General features: G+C 39.8%; 1 protein-coding gene across 1 annotated transcript; it reads left to right on the top strand.

Annotated features, from left to right (window-relative positions):
- Positions 1-252: 252 nt before the first annotated feature.
- Positions 253-20,179, top strand: LOC126215123 (phosphopantothenate--cysteine ligase). The gene is made up of 6 exons (XM_049941780.1): positions 253-490; positions 565-695; positions 787-884; positions 1,768-1,982; positions 15,584-15,769; positions 19,716-20,179. The coding sequence occupies exons 1-6, from the start codon at positions 344-346 to the stop codon at positions 19,896-19,898; spliced, it is 960 nt and encodes a 319-aa protein (XP_049797737.1). The 5' UTR covers positions 253-343; the 3' UTR covers positions 19,899-20,179.
- The last annotated feature ends 1,467 nt before the right edge of the window (positions 20,180-21,646 follow it).

Genomic DNA, 21,646 nt, shown 5'->3' on the forward strand with positions numbered 1-21,646 from the left:
CCAGCAGCCAACTCTGTCAAATGTAGGTTATTATTAGGTATATGTTGATTGTATCAAATTGTGATTCTAAATAAGATACTCCTCTGCAGTACTTGTAATTTTACTTATTTACAAGCCGATTAAGATGGTTGACAGTAGCACATATTTTTAAATTACTTGTTTTGATATCTAGCATGCCTTGATATCTAGTGTCGTTATGTTGGTACTGTAGGTATTCTCTTGTTATGTCAACATGCTACGAGCAAGGTACAAACTACAAACGTATGATTCGTACTAGTTTGTTGCCTCAAGTGGCTTGTATCGTTTGGATTGAGATATAAATTGTGAAGACAGCTGCGCAATAATGGGAGATAACGTAGAAAGCGTCGATACCTGTGATGAATTTTTCGCGACAAATCCCAAGCCATCCGATTATGATAAACAATCGAAACGAATGAAAGACTTTTGCCAGCACCACACCAATTTGGAAACAAAAATTGTTTTGATCACGGTACGGGAACTGGCCAATATTGACTCTGATACTATTTGGCGTAGTGTTTGCTCAGATAAACTTTCATTTTGCAGTCTGGAGGTACAACGGTGCCGTTGGAACAAAATACCGTCCGATTTGTTGACAATTTTAGCGCCGGCACTAGAGGGGCATCGTCTGCTGAATACTTTCTGAAAAGCGGATATGCTGTTATTTTCTTGTACAGGTTGTGTAGCATCATAACTTGCTAATTCAAAGATAAAATTTTTTTTCTCCGGCAGTTTCAAGTGCAACAGTTTTTGTTTTGTTCTGTTTAGGTCAGGCTCCTTAGAACCATTTACTCGACATTTTCCAGGACATACATTACTTGATGCACTAGACATTTCTTACGAAGGAGAAAACACAAATATAGCAGGTTAGTTGATTGATTTCTCATCCGTGGTAGTGATCTGCAACGTTTTTAAGCCGTTCTTTTTTACCTACAGGAGCAATGAATAATGTATGCTCAGACAAACTGAAAACCACGGGAGACTGTGACAAAGAAGAGTTGTTATAGACGTTTTCGTGTTTGAGAGACATACAAAAACTTCTCAGGCCAAATTATTTTCCCTACTCCACGATTCATTGTGATGTGTTGTCCACCGTCATACTACACAAGTTACATATGTCAGTTCATTGAAGTGTGCATTGCAAGTTGTCCAGTGTTAATATAAATGATGTAACAAGTAGGAAAGTGTATAACAGAAGTATCCTATGAAATGGCACCGTCATTAAGACACAGTAACACTTATATTTTAAGAGCCGGTTGAAAATCAGTGTCCACCAATCCTGCTTATTGCTCACTGCAGTTTCCCCGGATATCTTCAGACACATTTAATGTTTTCCTCAAAAGAGCCATACTGATTTTCTGTCCAATTCTTGCCCAGATTAACTAGTGCCCGACAGTAGTAACTTTAATTTACACAGTTGTGATTTCATACTAGCACATAAAGTTAGAGATACATTCATCTTATTGGCTACCAGGAACTAGATACACAAGTGAATACTGTCAGTATGTAATAAATTATGACATTTCTGTTTGCTTATGTTGTTGATTATATTTTAGTGCAAATATGTAATCAGCTTTCATACAAATGTTTTAGCCTCCACTTCGCAACATTTCCTTTGATTTTTTAAGATTATAAGTGTGTTTATTGTCTGTAGTATTATTATGTATCAGTAAGTGTCTCAGTGTTAGCAGTCAGTAATGAATACAGGTTTCTGACTCACTATAATTAGTTTCTGAATGTGTTACGCAGTGCGTACGGAGGTCATACCGAAGCTGTTGCCAGTGCTGCAAGACTACCATAGTGCAATAGAGTCAAACAGATTTTTGGGAGTTCAGTTCAGAACCCTCTCTGACTACGCTTGGTTGGTCCACGCTGCATGTGATGCTGTACAACCTCTCGGCAACCGTGTGATGTTGTATATGGCTGCTGCTGTGGCTGACTTCTATGTTCCTGCGAAAGAGATGGTAAGGGTGAAAGATTTATGAAACAGTAAACTTGTCAAAGAGCTACTGATTCGGGTCGACAGAAGTGTCCGATCCCACGCTTCGGCTTTGACCCGTGACGTAAGGGTGTTGTCGTGTGTATGACATCATGACGGCGCGGAGTTTGGTTTGAGTGTGGCTGTCTCCAGTTCTGTTTTATCTTATTTTATTTACTTTTCTGATCTGTTCGTTCTATCTCATGAGATTTTTTTAAAAAATTAAAAACACTTATTACTTATTTTAATTATCTGTTTCCTCCAATTTCTGTTTTAGTTTATTATATTTATCTTTCTGATCTGTTCGTTCTATCCCATGAGATTTTTTTTTAAAAAAAGACAAAAAACACTAATCAGCTACTGAAGCATCTTTATCTTCTATGGGTTGCAGGGGTTACGACCCCTGGGGAGGTGGGTGGGTATTCATGCATGGCTGTCTTCACTTAGGCCTACACGTTGTAGCTACGCAAGGCGTCTACATTTGTTTATATTTAGTTTGCCCCCCCACCCAAAACACCCCATTTCCCACGCTTGTCCCGTTAGTGTCATTAGGCTTCTTGTGGAAAGTGTGTGTGTTTGTTTTTGTTTCCGCCATATTTGTGACGTCATAGGCTAAAGCAGACGGGCGGGATCGGATGCTTCCGTATTTCCACTGATTCTTTCTTTTTTATGTTCCAATTTGCTGTAGCATATCATGAATATAATTCTTGTAATCAGATATAATTGATAGCATTCAGCACTTTACTTAAGAAAAGTCAACAGTAGTTATCAAGTTAAAAAATATTTGGACTACAGTTCGTAGTCACATTAGAACTGTACACTGTTACCACGCAGTGATACGTCGGGCACAGCAGCTCACAACTAAGCCAGGATAAGTGTCAACTGAACACTCTTGGAGGCACAGCTGATGAAGAGGACATTGTCCGATGCACAGTAGCTGTGTGTACGAGACTGCCGAAGACAGAAGTGAATGATTTTAGTATAAGAGAAGGACCCGTAGTCCTGTGTATTTTATTTTGTGAAGGATACAAAGCTGTTGTTCCAGTTTTAATATGTGTCAGGTGTTGACAACCTGATGAGGAGAGCAAGATCTATCAAAGTGCATTGTTGAATTGTGTAACATATGATTGAAGTGATTAAATGCCACTTGTGTATGCCCTTCTGTGCTGTACTGGAGTATAGACAACTGGAGAAGGCAGTATCATGCCCCTTTAATAGGTGCCACAGTTGTATATCTGTAAAGAATCATGGTCTTTTGTTGATCAGGTTAGATAAAGTACACTGTCTGTTCCACAGACTTACACTGACGGAATCCTGGAGGACGTGGGACATGCCTGCAAAACTAAAATACGTAATATATATTTACAAAAGAACTTATGTGCTTTTGTTTATTACACAGGTTTTTTGTGGGAATAGTTAATATGATAATCACCGGTGTTCAAACATACAGCAAATAATGATACTCCTCACGGAAATAGCAGCACAGGATGGGAAGGAACACCAGATACAATCAATGTTTATGCGTGGGCTCGTTATTCAGCATAGACTGTGATCGGCAGCCGTTGAGAGAAGGGGGTGTAACCAGGTGAAGAATGTGGTGTACACTGGAACAAATGATTCCTGTTTTCTGGGCTCTGAGAACACACGTGGGCCATTCCAGAGACTAGTAGAGAAAGTGTTTCAGCAAAGCTCACAATCTGCAGCATTGTCCCCAGAAGTTATCATGCTCCCACAGTTCTAAGTTGAGGACTGGACTAGAGACTTCAAAAGTTTGCAGCAAGCTAGGTTGCGACAACCTTGACTAGGCTGGGTGTGCACTACACATCAGAGGCTGAGACTGATATCCTGATTTTCTCTCTCTCTCTCTCTCTCTCTCCCCCCCCCCCCCCCCCCCCTCTCTCTCTCTCTCTCTCTCTCTCTCTCTCTCTCTCTCTCTCTCTCTCTCTCTCTCTCTCTCTCTCTCTCTCTCTCTGTGTGTGTGTGTGTGTGTGTGTGTGTGTGTGTGTGTGTGTGTGTGTGTGTGTTTTTTTTATGATGAACCTTATGCATTTCCTACTTTTATGTTTTCGTTTTCTTTAAAGACAAAGAGAAAGGGTGAAGCAGTAACCCAGCATAGAGATTGTAGCTACTGTCGTGTATTTTTTATTTTCAGATGTTAAAAATGTAGATGTTTTTCCTTTCGCTCTGTAGGAGGAAGGACTTGCTCTCTGCCAGTGAACAGAGGTAGCCATTTTGGGCGATGTAAATAAGTGAAGAGTATGTATTTTCTGTGTGCATCGAACAGAAGAATATAGTATTATTTTATTAACTGAAAGATTGTACAAGTTATTATTTCAAGTAGTAATGTAATAAAGAGAACTGAAGCCCACCTGTGTACTTTGAAAAATTTACAAAGATCCAATTAACGTAACACGGACACGGTCAAGATTTTGTAGGTGAATGCGCCGATTAGACATAATATTATTAATTGATGAGCACAAATATACCACAAGAGAAAGACTATTTCATTTATATGAAACTAATATAAAAGGATACCTTACCCGTTTCCAGGCATAGCCCAGCTTATTGTGCTTGTCCGAGTGCCGAAAAAATAATCTCATTAATTCAATATATCTAAAAAGCCACACACTCTAGCTTTTATTATAATATATATTTTTTTGTATTAGAGTGTGTGAGATGGGAGGCGAGGAGGGTGGGGGGTGCACGTAAGAGGTTTTTCTTTTTTTTTAGATTAGGCAACTCTGTCCAGTGTTGATAACAATAGGTGTAGGTGACCGGGCAGTGTGAGAATGCCCTCTACGATCAAGTGCGTCAAAATCCTAATGGTTAACTGCTAAAAAATCCACAACAAAGTGCCAGGGCTGTGGAGTTCGTATTATACTAGGATACAAGGTACAGGAAGCTGTTGAATTGGTAGCAGAGATATTTTTGGGGAAAATTTAAGTATATATCAAAATGATATGGTAATGGTAAACGGAGGTGTATTTTTTGCAGTAGACAAACTCAAAATTGAAGCTGCATGTGATATAATTTGGGCAAGACTCAGTGTTAGGGGTGGGCACAATGTGGTGATTGGAGCCTTTAGGCGACCACCAGAACACAACTCCTGATGTAATCAAAAACTTTAGAAAAAACCTCAGTTTGATAGCGTGTAAGTACCCGACCATACTGTCATATCAAAGAGACTTTTATTGTCCAACAATCAATTGGAAAAAAATTATGTTTCTTAAGTGGTCTGTGAAACATTATTACATGCATTCTCTGAGCACTATCTAGAACAAGTGGTTCATAAGTGCTCTCTTGATGGAAATATATTGGATTCCTTCTTCTTTCCCTGTTCCTTTGACCCATATCGGCACCGGGCTCGGATAGTTGTTTACGGCTTTGACGTGCTTAAGTTAAGGGATGTTGATATGCTCTTCCTGTTGCCACCCCAACTGTCTATGTGTAGTGTTATTCACGTAAAATTGAACAAAAGTTTTCGAATCGTGAACTGAGATGGGACTGCAGCTCAGTATTCACATAGTGGGATGTGGGAAACCACCTACACTACACATCCAGGTCACCGGCACACCAGCTGTCACCGTTAGTCCGCCAGACAGATTCGGTCCAGGGCTGGCGCACCTAACCGTCCCAGAAACAGCTATACTGGCGGGTATGGAAATCTGTTGGATTTATTAGCAGTTCTCATAGAAGCTAGGGAATGGTGGGTGTGACTGTGAGGCAATTGTAGCGACGATGGGTACAAAAACACAAAGGGCAACTAAAGCGAGTAGAAGGACACATATTTTCAGCAAACTCTGTAAAAAGGCAGTAGTGTTGTATCCCAGTAAGGAACTCATAAAAGTTAGCTCTTAAGAGGACCATATAGAAAAAAAATATGGCTCACATTTAGAAGAACAATTTATTGTAGGAAAAGGACCCTCCATGGTATGCAGTCACTTTAAATAAACAGAGACTATAGCATAAGTGTAAAACAGAGGAAATATTGAATGAAACATGTTTGGCTGTCAAGAGGGCAATGTGTGAAACCTTCAGTGAGTACTGTAACAGAATATTTTTGAACAAATCTCACACAGAATCCAAAGAAATTCTGGTCATACATGAAGGCTGTTGGTGGTACCAAAGTTAGTGTCCAGATACTCACAGATGAGACAGGGAGTGAAATTGAGGCTAGCAGAGAAAATGCTGAATTCTGTGTCCAATTATACCTTTACAATTGAAAATCGAGGGGTATTGTCCCAATTTTTGTCTCGCACCACTGCAAAGATGAGTGGTGTAGATATTAGTGTCAGTGGTGTTGAGAAATAGTTGAAATCGTTAAGATTACACAAAGATCCAGGACACAGTGGAATCCCTGTCAGATTCTTTACCAGATTTGCAGCTGAGTTAGTCCCCTTACAGCCATAATCTACACTACTGGCTATTAAAATTGCTACACCACGAAGATGATGTGCTACAGAAGTGAAATTTAACCGAAAGGAAGAAGATGCTGTGATATGCAAATGATTAGCTTTTCAGAGCATTCACACAAGGTTGGCGCCGGTGGCGATACATACAATGTGCTGACATGAGGAACGTTTCAAACCGATTTCTCATACACAAACAGCAGTTGACTGGCATTGCCTGGTGAAATGTTGTTGTGATGCCTTGTGTAAGGAGGAGAAATATGTACCATCGTGTTTCCGACTTTGATAAAGGTCGGATTGTAGCCTATCGCGATTGCAGTTTATTGTATCGCGACATTGCTACTCACGTTGGTCAAGATCCAATGACTGTTAGCAGAACATGGAGTCGGTGGGTTCAGGAGGGTAATATGGAACGCCATGCTGGATCCCAACGGCCACGTATCACTAGCAGTTGAGATGAAAGGCATCTTATCCACATGGCTGTAAGTGATTGTGCAACCACGTCTCGATCCCTGAGTCAACAGATGGGGACGTTTGCAAGACAACAACCATCTGCACAAACAGTTCGACGACGTTTGCAGCAGCATGGACTATCAGCTTGGAGACCAGGCTGCGGTTACCCTTGACGCTGCATCACAGACAGGAGTGCCTGCGATGGTGTACTCAATGACGAACCTGGGTGCACGAGTGGCAAAACGTGATTTTTCCGAATGAATCCAGGTTCTGTTTACAGCATCATGGTTGTCGCATCCGTGTTTGGCGACATCGTGGTGAACGCACATTGGAAGCGTGTATTCGTCATCGCCATACTGGCGTATCACTCGGTGTGATGGTATGGGGTGCCATTGGTTACACGTCTCAGTCACCTCTTGTTCGCATTGACGGCACTTTGAACAGTGGACGTTACATTTCAGATGTGTTACGACCCGTGGCTCTACCCTTCATTCAGTCCCTGCGAAATCCTACATTTCAGCAGGATAATGCACGACCACATGTTGCAGGTCCTGTACGGGCCTTTGTGGATACAGAAAATGTTCGACTGCTGCCCTGGCCAGCACATTCTCCAGATCTCTCACCAATTGAAAACATCTGGTCAATGGTGGCCGAGCAACTGGCTCGTCGCAATACACCAGTCCTACTGCATGGGCAGCTGTACCTATACACGCCATCCAAGCTCTGTTTGACTCAATACGCAGGTGCATCAAGGCCGTTATTACAGCCATAGGTGGTTTTGTTCTGAGTACTGATTTCTCAGAATCTATGCACCCAAATTGCGTGAAAATGTAATCACATGCCAGTTGCTGTATAATATATTTGCCCAATGAATACCCGTTTGTCATCTACATTTCTTCTTGGTGTAGCAATTTTAATGGCTAGTAGTGTACTATATATCCCTCGAATAAAATACTGTGCCCACTATTGGAATGAATGCACAAGTCACACACATCTATAAGAAAGGTAGCAAAAGTGATCCACAAAACTACTGTCGAATATCCATGACATCCAATTGTTGTAGAATCTCAGAACATATTCTGAGCTCAAACGTAATGATGTATCTTGAACAGAATGATATCTTCTGTACAAACCATCATGAATTCAGAAAACATTGGTCATGTGAAGCCAAACTTACACTTTTCTCACACGACATCCTGAAAGTCACGGATTGACGCAGTCAAGTATATGCAGTATTTGTTGATGTGCGAAAAGCATTTGGCTCAGTAACACACTTACACTTATTATCGAAAGTACGATTGTGTGTTGTATTGAACAAAATTGGTTTAAGGGATTTAGGATTTCTTGCTAGGGAGGATGCAGCAGTGTCATCTTGAATGGATATATTAATAGAAACCCCAAATTTTCTGCATATGATACAATTATCTGTAATGAAGTACTGTCTGAAAAAATCTGTGAAAATATTCAGTCAGACTTTGGTAGCATTTCAAAGTGGTGCAAAGATTGGTGGGTTGGCTCATATGTTCAGAAATGTAAAATTGTACGGTTCTCAATATCAAAAAATGTAGTGTTCCATGCTTACAGTATCAGTGAGTCACAGTTATAATTGGTCAACTCATACAAATGTCAGGTGTAACAGTTTGTAGGAATACAAAATGGAACAATCACATAGACTTATTTGTAGGTAAAGCAGGTGGCAGAGTTTGGTTCTTTGCGTAGATTCTGGGAAAATGCAGCCAGTCTACAAAGGAGACTTTTTACAAATTACTTGTGCTTCCCATCTTAGAATATTGCTCAAGTGTAAATGACTCATACCAAATGGGACTAACAGGGGATTTGAATATACAGAAAGAAGGGTGACAGGAGTGGCCACAAGTTTGTTTGACCCAGGAGAGAGTGTCACAAAGATATTGAAAAATCTGAAGATAGCTTCAAATTATCCTGTAAAAGGCTACTTGTGAAGTTTCAAGAACCAGTAGTATGTGAAGAATCTGGAGATAATTCTTCAGTTGTCAACATATTGCTCCCGTAAGGACTGTTAAGATTAAATTAGACTAATTACAGACTGCACAGACACATTTAAGCAATCTTACCACACTTCAAATGAGATTGCTAATGTGCTACATATCCTCTGCCGTGCACTCCACTGTGGTTTGCAGGGCACGGATGTAGGTGTACTGCACAAGGAATAATTCTCCTAGAGAATAGCATGCAAACTTTTCACAAACAATAATGCTGGTGTTCTATGCTCATTTTACACAGTGTGGTTCTCACCAAACATGTTGCACCCACGTGTACCAGTGAGCCAGAAAATGTGATTCGTCACACATTAACAAGTGGCAGCAGTCCAGATTCAGATCAATCTAACCAATTGTGACTTTTCCATCACAACATTGCCACTGTCATAGGCACAGACAGCTTCTGTCTGCTTGTAAGCACCACACCACAGTGTTGTGGGCTGATTGCTCCCATTTTATTTGGTGGTTGGGATCTCTGATAGTGTCAGTGGGGTGGGGTCATTTTCAGTCTGTCGGCAGAAGAATTTACGTACCTGCCAGTTCGAGACAGAAGCAGTGAAGTCCACATTTAACAGTGCTCTCTTCAGCAGCTGTCCACACTATCGGCAGATGCACACAATGTGCTGACGGTTGCAGTGCAGAAGCAGAAGGGGGTCTGGCTTTGTGAGTGCCTGAAGTTTATCTTTCATTAGTGACCTTCAGAACATGAAAAATGTATGGGTGGATGGATGAGTATACCTTATAGACAACCAGATTCAATCTGTGGCAGCCCCTTACAGTGTGACTGCATAATACCAGTTTATGCCTATTCTGTATATTCTGGAGAGCTGCTGTTATAGTCATTTCCCTCTCCGTTTCATGGGAACTCTGTCAAGTAATTCATTTGAGATGGCTCACAACTTTTTTAGAGCTTTAATTTTAATGACAGCATTGTGATTGCATTAACATGCCGATTACATTTTTTGATTCATTTGAAGTTATATAGTTTACTTTATAAGCCAACAATATAATTCATCCTCTGCACGTACGTTGACTTCTCGAGACAATTTGTATTGACATCTGTATAACGTGTGTCCCAGGAACAAAGATCAATTCTCTGAAAGACAACAGGACAGGTCATTTAAGAAAAAAACGAGTTGCCAGACCTATGCTTTACTTCAAATAAAAATGCACATGAATGTTTCAACATTTTGAAATGCTTTTACTTTGTTACTTATTTTCATGTATAAGCTGTTATTTATTTGCCATTTTACAAGCATGCAGTGGTTAGTAATATATTTCCAGTAGCTCAGAAAACATCATTAACAGTTTGCTACAAATTTTCAAATGCCCTACAACCAACTTCAGTGCACTTTTTTACTGTCAGAACATGTTGTATTGCTTGTTGTAGTGCATTCATGGACCGCATAATGACTGGTGTTAACCAATGCTAAAATCAAGTTATTGTGCACTGTCTCCAGAATCAAGATGGTTTCTGGATGTTTGCCATATGTGAGTAAGTGCAAAGCTGTTGTGGGCTTGTTGTAGGACTCTGTTAGATAATGAGAACACAACACTTCTTTACATACTGTTCAACTCCTCATTCACATGAAGCATTCATTAATCAGTCCTCCAGTTTCAAACAATGTGTTAAAATTAAAAACTGTTTACTCGAAGTTACAAAGTTTCAAATTGGGTAAAATTTTACAGAGGGCCGTCAGTGCTCTAAAGCGTATGTCGATAATGCCTTCCCGAGTGGTGATGGAAATGTAAGTTGGTGGAAGGGCTGATTTGTGTAGCCAATAAGAATGATGTTTGAGTTTCAAATGTGGGCAAAACAAATACTGCATTTTTCACAACATCCATTAGCATTGTACGTGTTGTTTACACAATGCACTTCAAGTTTTACAGAGAAACACGGATACATAAAAACATACAATAAAATATTTAGCACAAGTGGTATCATTATAACCTGGAGATGTGACCTGTCTGTGGGGAGGGGAACAATATTTTATTTTTATCACACACAGGTTCCGCTTCCTTTTATTTAAGAAAGGCTGTGTGTTAAAAGGTACTTATGAAACTTCATAAATAAAAGGAAGTGAAACATGTGATAAAAACAAACAGCCTTTTATGCAGTTATATGGATGTACCACATCTCCAACAAAATAAAAATATAGGAACAACAAAGGAATTATGGAAAACATAAAAATAATAAGACCATGATTTTATTGAAAATAACCATCACGCTAGGGCTTGTACACTGCTGCTGCACTCTTCATGATATGCATAAATAAATCCTGCTTTTGAGAGTACTGTTTGTGGCACATGAACAAGTAACTGTCACAAAGTTTTTTGCACTGTCTGATGTGGTGAAGAGATGTCCTTGTGGCTGACCAAGTGCCATCAGTACTATTAGCGTGTGCACGTGTTTCGAGATCCTTAAATGTCACTTTACGGTACACTGTAAAATGCTCAAATCCTTCCTCATTCAAGCATTTGTACGACCTAAAACAGTTGGAAAGACAGTCGTTCCTGGAAAGATGTAATCCACACATAGGCCTAGACTTCTATGAAGGATTTCCAGTCCACTACGGTCTTCTCGGATAATTGTAGTTCACTGGCAGTAAAAATGTGTGTGCACCTTTTGACCCAGAGATAAGTTAACTGTAGAATATTTACAATACTTTACTTGCTTCCCTGAAACCACGAATTTTTTTCTAATGCAGCAACTAACTTAACTCTGCGATGAGTCTGTACTTTTTGTACAAGAAGTAAGGGTCACATTCCCACCACACTTTGGACACTTCCTAGACTGACTATAAAACCGTGCAACATACACCAGTTAACTACAGTGCCTTCATGTTCCATAAAGATGAGGTTCCTGTAGCAAACTCCTTCATAGGCCATATGAGAAAACGCAGTGGAGTCAAATTGAATTGTTTGCTGAAAAGAGGCTGAAGTCATCTGTTTTTGTATTTCTCATAGGTTACTTACAAGAATACCAAATGCAGCATTAATGTCTACAGTTGTGTTATAAGGTGATGAGAGACAGACTCATATCAGAAAATTGTACTCTCTCTGGAAATAAATATGCCTGAGTAAATTTTTCTTTAGGTTAGGGCGAAATATCCCCCATTATGTAAACCCACCCCATTTTGATATGGTCCAATCAGAAGAATCTGTGCACTACAAGATAAACTTTGAATAGAACCTACATTAGTATCTATTTATTAGTACCAATATTGTTACAGGGTGAGACACATTGCTCTTACATAGACCTTGGGTGACACTACGTGTTTTCCAACTTCCACATTCATTGGCTTTGCAAACTCTCAGTCAGACTGTTGCCTTCCAACCTAACCTAGGCCTCAGACTATGCTACAGGTCAGTCTGTCACCACTACTAGTTTTTCTGCTTTCACATTCATTGGCTTCACCAACACAAAGCCAAACTGTTGCCTTCCAACCTAACCTAGGCCTCGAGCTACACTATGGGTCAGTCTGTCACCACAACCAGTTTTTCTTGCTTTCAAAACCAAAATGCCTCATTCCCACCTAATCTAGACATCACTAGGCTACAGGTCGTAATAGAAATACTAATAAGCTGTAACATCAAAAAATAAAGAAAGGGTCATCTATACAATGCTTGTAATTCATCTTTCATCACAATCAAGATTCACTATTGTATACAATTTGCTTCTGATCAGAATGTCACAAAACAAAAATATCTATAATTTAGACATATCTCATACCAAGTTCCACATAAAAAATGCCAAAATGCATATATACATCGATAACAGAAGGTGTTTTTTTTTTTTTAAGAAAAAGGCCTTCAGTTGCCATTTTCTTTATTTCCTGTACAATTTCGGCCTTAGGCCATTTTCAAGTATTTTATAGATGATTTCTTGGTAGCAGATTGTGTCGTATATGTCGTTGCTATTGTGACATCGTGTTATGTTCATAAATTAGTTCTAGGTTTCACACTATTTTAGGAGCATGTTACTTTCGAGCAGTTGTTCAAGAAATCATTCAAAAAAATTCATCACAGCTGCGGACCCTATCGCACTGAAAATTATAAGATAGCAGAAAGGTCAAAATGCAGCAGAAGTAAAAAATTAATAATGGGTCTTCCTTTAAATGTGAATTATTTGTAACAGTTCATCACCAACACACCATTCCACAACAAAGTATTAATAATATTTCACCATATAAAGTGCTGTATATATGAATAATAGAAATGACAGTATACCAGAGTTGCGGAAACTGAAGAGGCCATCTACACAACACAAAATTGTTAAGGCTTTCGTGGATACTTGTTTACAAACTGCATGTTGGCCTCTGTCTTGGGTACTTCGGCCAACATTTTTCTCACGATTTTTCTGACATTTTGCCAGCATGAGTGACTGGCATTGTCAACGCTTCACCCTCCATTACTGATGGTGGACTGGAGCTGAGCTCGTGTCCACATACTATATGTACGTGGCGCACGAATGCCCGAGGGCTTCTCCACAGTCATTTCTGGTGCAGTTCTCCTCTTGCTACCTGCAACAGTCATTCGCTGCAGCACGGGGAACCTTGAGGCTTTCTTCTTTCTTGTTGAAGCTATTCTCATGTTTGTGTATTTCTATAGCTTCTGTGGACAACTGGGTGCGATAGCTCGTATCTACAACCGCACCGGTAAAACAAAGCCGCAGCATGTCATATGCGAAATGCGACATCTGGAAAATACACAAACTATATTAGAAGTATAACAGAATCGAACACTCGGAAAAGTGACACGTCGAAAAAGAAATGTCAGGTAGGGCCTTTCTGCCGTACATTCCCCGAGTGATGGAAAGAATCGGCTGTACATTGCACAAACACCGTGTAAAGACTATTTACGAACTGAAAAAGATCATCAAAGATTGTCTCAAATCGGCAAAGAAGAAAAGGGACCCACTTGCAATGTTGGGAATATACCACATACGCATGTGGGGAAAAGTTTGTCAGAGTGACTGGACGGTCAACCAATACCAGGATCATAGAATATAACGGAATATAAGTGACTCTGCAGGTTGAGGCAGGTGGAGAAATGGGCCACGGCATAGCGTATACTGTGTGAGGCTGACCACATAGTAAAATTCGCCAACACAGAAGTTCTAGTTGTAGAGAAGAGATATTACACCCTCTCATTCCGAGAAGCTATAGAAATACACAAACACTAGAATAGCTTCAACAAGATTGAAAGAAGCCTCGAGGTAAACCGATCCTGGGTTCCCGTGCAGCAACAAACTACTGTTGCAGGTAGCAAGAGGAGAACTGCACGGAAAAGCCCTCGGACGTTGGCACACCAGGTACATATCGTCTGTGGCTCGAGCTTGGCTCCAGTCCGCCACTAGCAAATGAGGGTGAAGCTTTGACAATGCCAGCCACTCGTGCTGGTGAAACATCAGAAAATCATCGGACAGAAGTCTGCTGAAGAACCCGAGACAGAAACCGACAGGCTACACGACGTAATGGAATTTGTTTCTCATCGAAACAAGAATTCACTATACTTGCCATCAGATTGTCACAAAACAAATTTCCATAATTTAGACAGGCTCAGTAATAACGGCTTCAACACAAGAAATGCCAAACTGCCTATATACATCTATAATAGAAATGCCAAAGTGCAGCATAAGTAGAAAATTAATAAAGGGCCGTCTATAAAACACAAATAATCCATTGCTGTCTGTCACCAGCACAACATTCCACATTTGAGAAAAAAAATCATTAGTGAAATTTCATCATACAAATTGCTAGATATGCCAATGATAGAAATGTCAATATGCTCCTATAGTAAAAATTTAAAAAAAGGACCATCTACACAACGTGAATAACTCTTGTGTGTCCGTCACCACAAATGAAATTTCGTATTCCGATTTGTATTTACATCAGAAACATAGATATCCAGCCAAAACTTGAGTAAAAATAAAGCAATCCATTTGTATTTTCTCATTTTCTGGCTAACTCATTATCTCTACAAATGCTTGAATCCAATCGGGTGCCATCAAAGATATGAGCACAGGCGTTGACAACATTTGCGCTATACCATGAACAAGAGCAGCGCATGGATGGCCTGAAGTAAAGTTCAGCCTAAAATTGTTCTCAAATAGCAGCAGGAGCAAACTTGCTAGAAATTGTAAATGCTCACTGTATTCACGTGTTCTGCATTAGTGAAAATATGTTACCTTTAGTGATAACTTGTGCAATGAAATGTCTACTCAGTGCTTCATTTTGATGCCCTTATAATCATTATAGCAATCTTTGCACCTCATTGAAAGCTTATCTTGCAAATATTTGGAGTAGTGCATACATCAACATTAAATTCTTTGTTTCAGGTACCCATTTTTTTACTTGCTGGAATATTCATTTTAAATAAATAACAGCTCCAGTTGCGTTAAATATATTTCGTATCGTGGCTGTTTGCAGTCTGTTCCGACGAAAAAGTAACGTTCTCGCCTGCTTACTTTGTCCAGTATGATTATCGTCTTGGATACAAGATACTATTATTTATTTAAATTATGGTACTAATAGAAGGTGTGGGTACGTTGAGTTACATATGAGGGACACACCAGACAAAATAATGTTGCCTTTTCCTCCTGTGACATTGTTTTTTTCAACATTGTTATAATTTTCCAGAGAGAAGGAAAATACCTTTTAGTGGATTTACAGAGAAATTTATTGGAATATAATTTTGATTTGCAGCCCGAACATAAAATTCAGTCATCTGGTGGCAGTCCTAAAATCCAGCTACGTGTAGCCCCAAAGATTCTGAGAGAGGTGGCAACAAAGTGGGCGGTGAGCACCTTCATTGTCTCATTCAAGCTGGAGACCGACGAGGGGCTACTGGTGCCAAAGGCGAAAAATGCTCTGGAGAGGTACAAACACAAGGTGAGTCGGTGCAATGGAGGAGAGTGTACTGGTGAAAAGCTGACTCTATTGCTTCTTTGATGATTAAACTGTGCTGCTTTAACCCACATTTGCACTGAGCTTAAATCATGTTTCTGTTCATAATATTATTCCACTGAAGTCTGCAACATTTTGGCAGAAATGTTAATTTTTCACGTCCCCGTCTTTTGTAGTGACAAACATTTCTGCATATGTATTTGGAGCATCTGCTACGCTGAACTGGTACCAAAGTTCGAAGTTTCACATCGTGTGTTCGCATTGAGAGCTATACTGTGACTTGGCAGCAATGTTAATTTTTCACGTCCCCATCTTCTCTAGTGACAAACATTTCTACATGCTATGCTGAACTGCTACTGAAGTTTCACATTGTATTTTCGCATTGAGAGCTATACTTCGAAAAATGAAGAGGCAGAATTAATGATAATTAATAATACTTGACGAAATAAGCAGACCGAGAAGCGTAGTTGTCTTCCATGGACAGTAACGTACTGTAGAAGACGTGGTGAGAATGACAGGCTGTGTGCGCTGCATTTGGAAGACTGTTCTAGTTTTTGCAACTTCACTAGGATGTTGCAGTTTCATTCTGAAATTCTAATGAATGTTATGGGGCCAGCTTTTAAAAGAAATACACAAACTACAGAAAAGCAGTTCCTGTGAAGCAAAGACTTGCTGTTACGCTTCATTTTTCAGTAACTGCAGATTCCAGTAAAAGCCTTGCATATGTATTCCACATTTCCAAGCCAACCATATCTCATACAGTCCATGTAGTGTGTGAGCATTGGTTGAACAAATATGTGAAGATAATTCAGTTTAATTCAGTTTTCTTCCTATCTTCAATTTTTCATTTCTCGTGACTGTACTTAAATATAAAACACCTGTTTAACTATCCACATCACTATTACTGGTTCCAAGTAGTGCAGTGATTTTCTGTAGATAATAACGCACGACTTTAGTATTTTTGTAAATGGGACTTCATACATTCGCGAGGCACTCTTCTTGTCCGTAGTGTGTGACAAGTTCATATATTTTATTTCTCGTCCACTCCATTTTCAAATAGGAACACACGACACAACGTAAGATGATGTGCGACACTACACACAATAGCAGAAACGAACACTAGCGCTGTGTAGCAGCATTTAGTAGTAGCAGACTGGGAGTGATATTCCTTCAATCTGTACTGACGCGGCCGTGGGACGCCGTTTTCGTGGTCGCAGCACATTGCAAATGTTGATAGCCCAGTAGTAGCTGCAAACGTTGCAGAACGGGTTTCGAACTCAGTGTAAACGTGCCTTTGAGGTATCAGAATGTCATTGTGTACGTTTTTAAATGTAGTGTAATTGGACAGATAAAGAAATCTACTCAATAGACTGTGGCAGGAGCATACAAAAGTTAAGGAAGTGTGCAAGCTTTTGGAACCATGGATCCTTCTGATAGACAAGTTGAAGTCAAAGGAAGTTGGATGAAGGAAAAGGAGTGGTGAAGTTTAGGAAATTGGGAGAGTTATGGTAAAGTGACCCAGAACCCCGAGGTCAGGGAAACTTACCGGACAGAAAGCTGTAATAATAGGTAGCAAAGGTCATTTTTTCCTCTAGTGTTGTAGGTGTGAATATCACTGTTCTTCTCAAACTGTGATGGATTATTTATGATGAATTTCATCAGCGAATCTGTGTGTTGTGGCAGTGCAGTTGAGATGCCAATCTCCTTGAAGAGGTTCCTACATGACAACTGTGGGGAACACCATGCATTGTTTGCACTGCTCACTTTTGTGCAATGAATAATTCCTTCCTGAGTGATGAGTTACCCCAGAAAACTATTCCATAAGACATTACTCAATGAAAATATGCAAAATATTTCAGCAGGTTGATTCATTTGTTTCCAAGACCAGCTATTATACAAAGAGCAAACATACCTGAACTTCTTGTTTATCTTTTTCTGCACACAGGCAGCTGATAATGTTATCTGAAATCTGTGAAGTTATATAAATGCTTAGTATGAAATATTATGTAAAAACATCAGCTGAGCAATTAAGTAATGTGAGCACATTACCACGAGTGATAATATGTTATTAGTATACTTCAGAGAAGCATACTGCAATAGCTCCTTCTGTCTATTAATGTAAAATTTGACTTGTTGCTCGTACTGGAAGGCTCTACTTTTTGATGAAATCTGTGGAACAATATTGTGTGTAAGAACGGTACAGGTTATTTATGATGATTAAATTTGCGTTTTCCCTGAGATTCAAGAAAAGTATTTCTTTGCAGTTACTATACGAGGTGCATTCAAGTTCTAAGGCCTCCGGTTTTTTTTTCCCCGGACTGGAAAGAGATAGAAACATGCGCATTGTTTTAAAATGAGGCCACGTTCATTGTCAATACGTCCCAGAGATGGCAGCACCGTACGGCAGATGGAATTTTACCGCCAGCGGCGAGAATGAGAACTGTTTTAAATACTTAAAATGGCGACGTTTTCCTTACTTGAACAGTGTGCAATCATTCGTTTTCTGAATTTGCGTGGTGTGAAACCAATTGCAATTCATCGACAGCTGAAGGAGACATGTGGTGATGGGGTTATGGATGTGTCGAAAGTGCGTTCGTGGGTGCAACAGTTTAATGAAGGCAGAACATCGTGTGACAACAAACTGAAACAACCTCGGGCTCGCACAAGCCGACATGATCGAGAAAGTGGAGAGAATTGTTTTGAGGGATCGCCGAATGACTGTTGAACAGATCGCCTCCAGAGTTGGCATTTCTGTGGGTTCTGCGCACACAATCCTGCATGACGACCTGAAAATGCGAAAAGTGTCATCCAGGTGGGTGCCACGAATGCTGACGGACGACCACATGGCTGCCCGTGTGGCATGTTGCCAAGCGATGTTGACGCGCAACAACAGCATGATTGGGACTTTCTTTTCGTCGGTTGTGACAATGGATGAGACATGGATGCCATTTTTCAATCCAGAAACAAAGCGCCAGTCAGCTCAATGGAAGCACAATGTTTCACTGCCACCAAAAAAATTTTGGGTAACTGCTAGTGCTGAAAAAATGATGGTGTCCATGTTCTGGGACAGCGAGGGCGTAATCCTTACCCATTGCGTTCCAAAGGGCACTACGGTAACAGGTGCATCCTACGAAAATGTTTTGAAGAACAAATTCCTTCCTGCACTGCAATAAAAACGCCGGGAAGGGCTGCGCGTGTGCTGTTTCACCGAGACAACGCACCCGCACATCGAGCTAACGTTACGCAACAGTTTCTTCGTGATAACAACTTTGAAGTGATTCCTCATGCTCCCTACTCACCTGACCTGGCTCCTAGTGACTTTTGGCTTTTTCCAACAATGAAAGACACTCTCCGTGGCCGCACATTCACCAGCTGTGCTGCTATTGCCTCAGCCATTTTCCAGTGGTCAAAACAGACTCCTAAAGAAGCCATGGAATCATGGCATCAGCGTTGTGAAAAATGTGTACATCTGCAGGGCGATTACGTCGAGAAGTAACGCCAGTTTCATCGATTTCGGGTGAATAGTTAATTAGAAAAAAAAATCGGAGGCCTTAGAACTTGAATGCACCTCGTATTACCTATACTACAGGACAATAACATAAAGAAACTGCTTGAAAGTTCAGATACCTTTTATAATGCACTTATATATGAGATAAGGAAAGGATAAGTATTTTATTTCAGTTCCTATAACAATGTGTGACATCACCAACAACTTTAATCTTAGCACAATTCAGAGCACCTTTAACCCATATGGACACAGACTCCGATTAGTTTACTTTATGACGATTTCTCATCCTGAGAACCAACAGCATTGTAGACGTATGTACTACGATCCCTGTTGTACGCTTCAAATATCTTAAATGTGCGATAAACGATAACTTCTCGGCTGTTAAATGTCTCGAGCCCTGATACAGTCTCCACATTGTTTCAGATGGTGATTGGAAATATTCTGAACACCAGAAAGTACAGAGTGCTGATTATAACACCAGACAGTGAAAAGGAAATACTACTCTCACCAGAGGAGCAATCGGCCGGTGTCGAGATAGAGCGCAAGATAGTGGCCGTGCTCGCAGATAAGCATAGTGCACACATTGAATCTGCGGCTAACAGTTGATGTAATATGCAGTCATTAGATGCAATCTAGGGGAATTTTGGTGTCATTTGTAATGTGCCTAATTTTTGTGAGAATGATGTATTTTGGATAAAACATTGCATACATAATAAATCAGAATGTTTCATAATGTTAAAAAACTGGAAAAATTACAAGCTATTTTTTGCTATGGTGTATCTGGTGGTTAGCATACAAATGTTTACCTGATGTATTATTATATTGTATTGTATATTTATTGGTCCTGTGCATCATACATTGTACAGGGGTACATAGTGGTATAGGACAAGTCCAAAAATTGCAATAAATTTTGAACAGAAGCTGTTATATGGTTTACAGGAAATACAATATAAGCCTGACATATGGGTAAAACAGTCCACAAATACACAAATAAATTTTACACACACACACACACACACACACACACACACACACAGGTATGACAGCTTACACATTTGTAGAATACACAAATAAATTTATACATACACATTTCTTATTTTGGCCTTAGTTGTATAAACTATTTAAAGCTTTTCACATATTTACGTAGTAGATAAAAATCCATCAGCACTTCAGGAGCTATTCTGTAGCAGGTAGTCGCTGACTGCAGATCTGAATTTATGCAAGCTAGTTGTTGCCTTAATTTATTAGGTAGTTTTGTTGTAGAGTTCTTTTTCTGTTTGCAGGGGCTCCTTTTTGTTTTAGTGCCGTATGTGCAAACTGCACATGTAAATCGTTGTTATTCCTTGTGTTGTATGAATGGATATTTTGGTTTTTTGGAGCAATCTTGCTGTTGTCATCTATTATTTTCTTTGTGAACATTGTAGTTTCTAAGATATATAATCACGGTAATGGAAGAATATGAAGCATTTTAAATGAATGTGCGAAGATTGATGTGCTGTGCGTTCCATGGCTCTTCTGATTCTTCTTCTTCCTTCTTCTTCTCCTCCTCCCCAAATCAGACCATATCTTAATAGCGATTCTGCTCGGGCATACTACACATTTTTTTATGCCTTGCATTGATGCGCATCCAGTAAAAATTTTAATTCTATAACAAATGGTATTGTAAATGAGTTTTGCTATTTGGGGAGCAAAATAACTGATGATGGTCGAAGTAGAGAGGATATAAAATGTAGACTAGCAAAGGCAAGGAAGGCGTTTCTGAAAAAGAGAAATTTGTTAACATCGAGTATAGATTTAGGTGTGTATTTGTATGGAGTGTAGCCATGTATGGAAGTGAAACATGGACATTAAATAGTTTAGACAAAAAGAGAATAGAAGCTTTCGAAATGTGGTGCTACAGAAGGATGCTGAAGATTAGATGGGTAGATCACATAACTAATGAGGAGGTGTTGAATAGAATTGTGGAGAAGAGGAGTTTGTGGCACAACTTGACTAGAAGAAGGCATCGGTTGGTAGGACATGTTCTGAGGCATCAAGGGATCACCAATTTGGTATTGGAGGGCAGTGTGGAGGGTAAAAATCGTAGAGGGAGACCAAGAGATGAATACACTAAACAGATTCAGAAGGATGTAGGTTGCAGTAGGTATTGGGAGATGAAGAAGCTTGCACAGGGTAGAGTAGCATGGAGAGCTGAATCAAACCAGTCTCAGGACTGAAGACCACAACAACAAACAACAAATGTTGTATAATTTTCTACATAGTTGTATGTGGTTCTGCCATCTTAGGCCATCTCAGATCCCAACTCCTAGAAATTTGGTGTTATTCCCGGTTTCAAGTCTTTTGTCTGAAAGTTC

Source organism: Schistocerca nitens, chromosome 12 (genome assembly GCF_023898315.1).
Source record: "Schistocerca nitens isolate TAMUIC-IGC-003100 chromosome 12, iqSchNite1.1, whole genome shotgun sequence".
NCBI lineage: Eukaryota > Metazoa > Arthropoda > Insecta > Orthoptera > Acrididae > Schistocerca > Schistocerca nitens.

What these genes read in the sequence shown, in the direction of transcription:
- LOC126215123 (XM_049941780.1), top strand. Translation starts at nt 344, where the DNA reads ATGGGAGATAACGTAGAAAGCGTCGATACCTGTGATGAATTTTTCGCG. An exon ending in CAAAAATTGTTTTGATCACG is followed by an intron (nt 491 to 564) that starts GTACGGGAACTG and finishes TTCATTTTGCAG; the next exon opens with TCTGGAGGTACAACGGTGCC. An exon ending in GCTGTTATTTTCTTGTACAG is followed by an intron (nt 696 to 786) that starts GTTGTGTAGCAT and finishes TGTTCTGTTTAG; the next exon opens with GTCAGGCTCCTTAGAACCAT.